This window comes from Elephantulus edwardii, unplaced genomic scaffold (assembly GCF_000299155.1).
Source record: "Elephantulus edwardii isolate Elephantulus edwardi_28Jun2011 unplaced genomic scaffold, EleEdw1.0 scaffold00302, whole genome shotgun sequence".
NCBI lineage: Eukaryota > Metazoa > Chordata > Mammalia > Macroscelidea > Macroscelididae > Elephantulus > Elephantulus edwardii.
Genome location: NW_006400052.1, coordinates 2,569,435 through 2,576,744, shown reverse-complemented (window position 1 = coordinate 2,576,744; position 7,310 = coordinate 2,569,435). Strand labels below are relative to the sequence as shown.

General features: G+C 40.3%; 1 protein-coding gene across 1 annotated transcript in view; it reads left to right on the top strand.

The window, feature by feature from the left end:
• CXCL17 (chemokine (C-X-C motif) ligand 17) overlaps positions 1-4,848 on the top strand; it is a 15,872-nt gene extending 11,024 nt beyond the window's left edge. Inside the window, 1 exon segment of the mRNA XM_006900962.1 lies at positions 4,751-4,848. Coding sequence (XP_006901024.1) covers positions 4,751-4,848 — 98 coding nt within the window.
• The last annotated feature ends 2,462 nt before the right edge of the window (positions 4,849-7,310 follow it).

Sequence of the window (7,310 nt, the reverse complement as noted above, 5' to 3'; positions counted from 1 at the left end):
ATTATATTATATTATATTATATTATATTATATTACATTAATTATTATATGATATTGCCAAGGACAGGATAAATCATACACTGATTTACCTTCATATGTTGTTGATAGAAGTGAATTACAATTTGGCATAGTCCACAGTGACTTTGCTAACACAAAGGCAGCACCTCGCTGGCAGATCATATCCATCAGCAGCTTCACAGGAACAAGATGGCCAATCTCCTCTCATGTGATTTACAGCCTCTTAAAACTCACTGTCCCTGTCATGGCTGTTGACTATGGGTCCAAGGAAAATAAAATTGTTGATGTCAATCAAAAAAAAAAAAAAACCCTCACTGGCAGGGGAACTCTGGTGGCCTAGTGGCAAGAAACTGAACTGCAATCCCAGAGGCGTACGGTTCAAATCCACCAGATGCTGTGCTGAGAAAAGGAGGGACAATCTCCTCCTGTACCAGTCAGATCCGATTTGACGGTACACTCTCTCTCACACACACACACACACACCCACACACAAAATAATAAAATAATAATAAAAAAATGTAAATGATGAGATCTACAGTGTGTTAAGAGAAAAAAAATACAGAGGCCTCTGTTTCACAATCTTCACAAAAAGACAAAAATTTGAAAAACAAAAATGTGTAACAAGTGTATAGATGAATATAGGAAAATATTGGGTCATGGGCCTTGAGGTGGGGAAAGATTTCTTTAACAAAATAGAAAAAGCATAAATTATAAAGGAAAAGATTATGTCATTTGAAATTAAAAAATAAGAGACAGTATCTGAAACCTATAAAGGAGTTCTGATGGCACTGTCTAGTAGTCAGCCTTCTAAAAGTTGATGGTTCAAATTCACCAGGTGCTTCACAGAGGAAACATGGGTTATCTCCTCCTGTAACGATTTACAAACCTGATGGAGGGTCAATGAGTCTAAATTGACTTGAATAGCAGTGAAGGGGGTTTTGGCATAAAACTGACAAGGAATTCATTGCCATTGAGCAGAAACTGATTCATCACTGACCGTCTGGCAGCTTTTCAGATGCAATAAGTTGCAGTAAAGAGACTATCCATCTTTCTCCCCAAGAGCAGCTGGTAGGTTTGAACCTTTGTGTTGACAGTTCAACTCCTGACCCACTAAATCATCAGGGCTCCCTTACAAAGGATTAGTACACAGAATGCCACAGGCAAACAGGCAAAAGACTTGAATAAGCACTTCACAGACAAAGAAATCCGAGTAGCTAAACACATGAAGTGACACTGAACTTTTTAAGTAATTGAAAAGGGGCAAATTAGAACTAAAAAGAAATATCACTATAAGTCATCAGATAGGCAAAAAAAAAATTCTAATGATACCAAGTGTTCATAGAGGACAGAGTATAAGAACATTCATTTTCATGGGGTTTTGCCTTAGCTATGTAGTGCTGCAGAGGGAGCTCTGGTGGTTTAGTGGTAAGAACTTGTGCTGCCAAGGCAAAGGAACATGGTTTGAATCCACTAGCAGCTCTGCAAGAAAAAGGCAATCAACTCCCATGCAGTCTACAGCCTCTGAACCCCAACCCCCACCAGAGGGTCAGCTGTGGATCAGTAACAACAACAACAACATAGGGTTGCTGTAACAGAAGTCTCATGGTCAGTGGCTCTACAAACACAACTCATTTTCTCAGTGTGTCCTTAGGTGACATCAGGACTCTGACTCATGGCAGCCTACGGACATGGACATGGGAAACACTAGAAAATCACATAGAAAAGGCTCTAGGGGAAGACTCTCTCTGCTAGCTCTAGGGATATCTCTTCAGCCTCTGCTCCTAGGTTCCCTGGTGATAATGTGGCGTATATCTTCCCATTTGTTTGTGATTCCTTGTTTGCTTGCTTATTTTGCTCTTATATCTCCAAAGAAATTGACTTAAAACACATTCTACCTTAATACTGTTTCATTAACATAACAAAGAACACCCATTCCTGAATGTGATTATAACCACAGAATTTACGACACATTTTTGAGGAGCACAATCCAATCTATTATGATAATATAAATTGGTAATTTCAATATATCTAGTTAAATTGATGGTTATCTACTAGTTATCTCGTATAATGCTAAAGTTTAAGCTATGCATACCCTGTTATCAAGAAGTTGCACTTATACATTCAAAAGAAAAGGCACATTTATGTACACATGGAAACATGTACAAGAATTTTATAGCAGTATTGTTCATATTTCATTAAGAAAATATATATTCTCACCACTACCCTCAATAGGCAACAACATGATAGATGGAGAAAACACTGAAATTGTCAACAATTTCACCTTCTTTGGATCCACAGTCCACACCCTTCATACCAGCAGCCATGATCAAAAGACATGTTGCATTGGGGAAATCTGCTATCAAAGACTTCTCCAAAGTGCTAAAGAGGAAGGAGATCAGACTGATCTAAACAATAGTATTTTCAATGTTTTCCTACGCGGTTAATAAGGATGACAGAAGAAGGATCAATGATTTTAAACTGTGTTGTTGGGGAAGAGTACTGACTATCCTATGGCCTGCCAAAAGAACAAATCCCTCTGTCCTGGAGGAAGAACAACCAGGGTGCTGGTTAGGAGAAAGCACGGTGAAATGTGCATGTTGTCAGACAAGGGGGGGCTAATCCTTGGAAAAGGACATCATGCTGGAAGAGGTAGGTCAGAGAAAGAGAGAAAGACCTCAAAGACATGGACTGACACAGTGACTGCCATAACGGGCTCGAGCATATCATGCTAACGGTTCAGATTTGTTATTTTCATAGACTCACTGAATCAAAGTTGAGAAGATGACACCTAACAACTAAAAGCATCGCTCATAAGTGTCCAAAACGTAAAACTTCTAAATGAATGCGCATAATTCATATAAAGTATGAATAAATTATGGTGTATTCAAGTGTCAGTGAAATGAATTAAATTGTAGCAGTATAAATCTTAAATTATTTTAAAAAGTAAGCCAAAAGAGGTCATCTACAGTATGATTTCAAATACTTAAAAGTATAAAAATAGGCTAGATTAAACCAATTTCTCTAGGAATGTCTACAAAGTTGGTAAAACAATTTTTTAAAAAAAGTAAATGGATACTAGAATAGGGTTATAAACTTCCAACTCAAAGGCAAGCAGTTCAAATCTACCAGCTACTCCGCAGGTAAATAATGAGCAGTCTCCGTCTGTTCAATTTACAACTTCTTCAAACCTGCTAGAGGATCAGCTGAGTCGGTTCCCAGCCCAGGGCACAAAACAGCAACATACTAGGGTTATCTCATCTCTGTAAGGGAGAGACAGTAGTGGTAAGAGCAGGAAGTTAGTCATTCTATTTCTAGACCTCAACATCAAGAAAACAAAGATTCTCACCACTGGACCAATTGGCAGCATCAGTATGGATGGTGAAGAGATTGAGATAGTTAACAGTTTTAGTTTGCTTGGCTCCATAGTTAAACTCTTTTTTTTTATTTTATTAAATTTTATTAGTTTTAATGAACATTTACAGGGATTTTGGGTTTTCATTCCTTCATTGCTGCATAGTTAAACTCTTGGTACCAGTAGCCAGGAACTCAAGAGACAAATTCCATTGGTAAAGTCAGCTGTCAGGGACCTCTCCAGAATACTGAAGAGCAATGACATCAGGCTGGAGACTAAGGTGTGCCTGATCCAGGATATAGGCTTCAGAATTGCATGCTATACAACAGAGAGTTGGACAGTGACTAGGGATGATAGAAAGAGAATAGATGCCTTTGAACTGTGGTGCTGGAGAAGAGTGTTGAATATACTACCGTGGACTACTAGGAGAACAAACAGGTTTGTCCTGGAGAGGATGAAGCCGGGATACTCCTTGGAGGCAAAGATTCTGAAGCTTCGTCTGACATACTTTGGGCATGTTGCAAGGAGGGACTGGTCCTTGGAGAGGGACATCATGTTTGGGAGAGTGGAGGGACGGCGCAAGAGAGGAAGACCCTTGATGAGATGGATCAATTCTGTGATTGGGGTGGTGGGAATAAGTTTGTTGGAGATGGTGAGGTTGGCACAGGCTACAGTAGGGTTTAGGGCTCTTGTAGATAGGGTCACTATAAGTCGCAAACAATTTGACGGCACATAACAGCAACAGACCTGGGTAGTACTTTAATGACTATGTGCTTTTAAAAAAAATATATTGGACAGTATACACAAGGTTTTTTGGGCATCTACATATGTGCAATATTTTGCATTAATATATTTTTAAAGATTCAGACCAAAGCAGCACATGTAGAATAATCTCATTTCTGGTTTTTTCTTTGTTGAGTTGGGTTTTTTAACATTCTTTTATTGTTCTTTTTTCTTTTTCTCATTGTGTACCATTGAGTTGGGTCCGACTGGCACAGGAAGGATTGCCCCTCCTTCTCCAGCAGAGCAGCTGGTGGATTTGAACTGCAAGCCTTCAGGATTGCAGCACAGGTTCTTGCCACTAGGTCAACAGAGTTCCCTTGTTTAATTGTGTTTTGTTTGTTTGTTTGGTTGTTGTTGTTTTGGTTGAATTTTTTAAGTAGACTTATGTTTATATTAAAAAATATATGGAAGATTCCGAGCCAACTATCAATAATAGCGAATTTTGGGGAATAGAAGTTGACATAAGGAAATATATTTAATAGAATATACTTTTCTTTCTGTTATTATTTTCTCCACTGAATAAGTAAATTTCCAAACACTCAAACACAATTGTGAAAATGTTTTTAAAACTAACTTATTCCCTTTCTTTTCCCCCAAGGACACCAAAGGCATCACAGGAAGTCAAAGAAGCACTCCAAAGCCTGCCAGCAATTTCTCCAACAATGCCAGCTAGCAAGCTTTGCTCTGCCTATTTAAAGTCTTCGAGAACCCATTCTCCCAATCCTCTCAGTCAAGAAGGAAGAGGACATACCTTCAGGATCCTCGACTCCCGTCTCATGTGTCCCCCTGCCCGCTGCTCACCTCACAAATCATTCCAATGTCCCAAAAAAAGCATTTTCCCCAAAGTCATTTTTATTACTATCCCTTCTAGTGATTATTCTAGTGTTTATTGTCCCTTCTAGCTTATCAATCTTTTCCTCCATCCTAACCCTTATCCTAGCTTGACCTTAATTACCTGAAAGATACCAGAAAACTTGGCTTCCCTAGCTGGTTTCACCTGATCTTAAACATAACCAAGCACTTGGCAAAAAGAAGTAATAAATATTTTTAAATGTAATAGGTCAAAATTATTTGTTTTGCGTGGAGTCTAGCCACTCAGATTTGCTCCAGATCGCCTACTTAACTATGTTTACTCCAAACGCAACCCAGAGTCTATCTACACACCTCTTCATACTCAAGCCCTCTCATTCTCTCCATTGGCAGCTTTTTATTCTTTCTTTCATTTAGGAAACCTTTCTGAGATAGGAAGCAGCTGGGGCAAAGAAAGCCAGTATAGCACTGAATAATTGAATAATTACAGGATTATATATGTTGTTAAGTGCCGTCGAGTCACTTGTGACTCATAGCGACCCTATGTACAAGAGCCCTAAACGCTGTTCTATCCTGTACCAACCTAGCCATCTCAAACACGCTCATTCCCACCACTCCACTCACAAAATCAATCCATCTCATTGAGGGTCTTCCCCTCCTGCGCCGCCCCTCTACTCTCCCAAACATGATGTCCCTCTCCAAGGACCAGTCCCCCCTTGCAATATGGCCAAAGTATGTCAGACGAAGCTTCAGAATCCTAACCTCAAGGAGCATTCTGGCTTCACCCTCTCCTGGACAAACCTGTTTGTTCTCCTAGCACTCCATGGTAGTATATTCAACACTTTTCTCCAGCACCACAGCTAAATGGCATCAATTCTCTATCATCCCTATTCATTGTCCAGCTCTCTGATGCATAACACATAACTGCAAAGACTATAACCTGGATCAGGCGCACCTTAGTCTCCAGCCTAACATCATTGCTCTTCAGTACTCTTGAGAGGTCTCTCACAGCCGACTTTCCCAATGCAATTCGTCTCCTGATTTCCGGGCTGCTGTTACCAAAAGTATTGACTGTGGAACCAAGTAAACTAAAACTGTCAACTATCTCAATCTCTTCACCATCCATACTGATGCTGCCAATTGGCTCAGTGGTGAGATTCTTTGTTTTCTTGATGTTGCGCTTCAATCCATATAGGAGGCTGCAGTCCTTTACCTTCTGCAGCAAGCGCTTCAGGTCCTCCTCAGTTTCAGCAAGCAGTGTTGCATCATCCGCCTAACTCGGGTCGTTGATGACTCTTCCACAATTTCTTACCATAAAAAGCACTCCGTATATCATCAAAGGAGCCTTGGTGGCATAGTGTGTAACATATCAGGCTAACTAAAATTTCAGCAGTTCAAATCCACTAGCGATGCCACAGGGGGGGGAAAAAAGTAGTCTTCCCCTGTAAAGATTTACAGCCTTGGAAACTTGATGAAGGAGCGCTACTAGTAAGAGCAGGCTTGACTGCAGGGGGCTTGGGTATCATTATCATAAGCAGTTCTGGTAGCATAATACATTGGGTTGTTAACCCAATTAGCATTGCAAATCCTCTAGCTCCTCTGTGGAAGAAAGACAGGCAGTTTCTCCCTGTACAGATTTAGAGCCTCAGACACTCAATGAAGGGTTCCTGTGACTCGGAATTAACTCATCAGGAGTATCATCATCATAGTAATGGAAGGTCAGTAAAAAAAGATGAAAACACTCAACAAGATGGACTGACAGTGTCTGCAAGTGTGGGCTTAATTATAGCAGATGAGAGGATGGTGCAGGACTGGGAGGCATCTTGTTCTGATTCTGAGTCAGAACCCACTCGACAGTAACTGGCAAGATCACCATTGTTAATGGTCATTGTACTCTGAGTTTCCAATCTGACACAGAAGACAGATATGCAGATATTCAGGGCTGGAATAATGGTATGTTGTTAGATGCCATCGAGTCAAGTATGACTCACAGTGACACTAAGATCTGAATCCTATCCTAGACTCACCATCTCTGACCACTTGGGCCCATTGCTGGTTGAGGGTCTTCCTCTCTTTCTCTGTCTCCTCTACCTTCCCAAGTGTGATGTCCCTTTCCAAGGAATAGCTTCTTCTTAACAACATGCCCAAAACATGGGAGATAAAGCTTTTTCACTTTGCCTCCAAAGAGTATTCTGGCTGCACCTTCTCCGAGACATATCTGTTGTTTTTTGGCAGTCCATGGGATAGTCAGTACTCTTCTCCAATATCACAGTTCAAAGATGTCAATTCTTCTTCTGTCCTTTTTATTCAAAAGGACACGATTTTGGAAGACATTACAGTATTTGGGT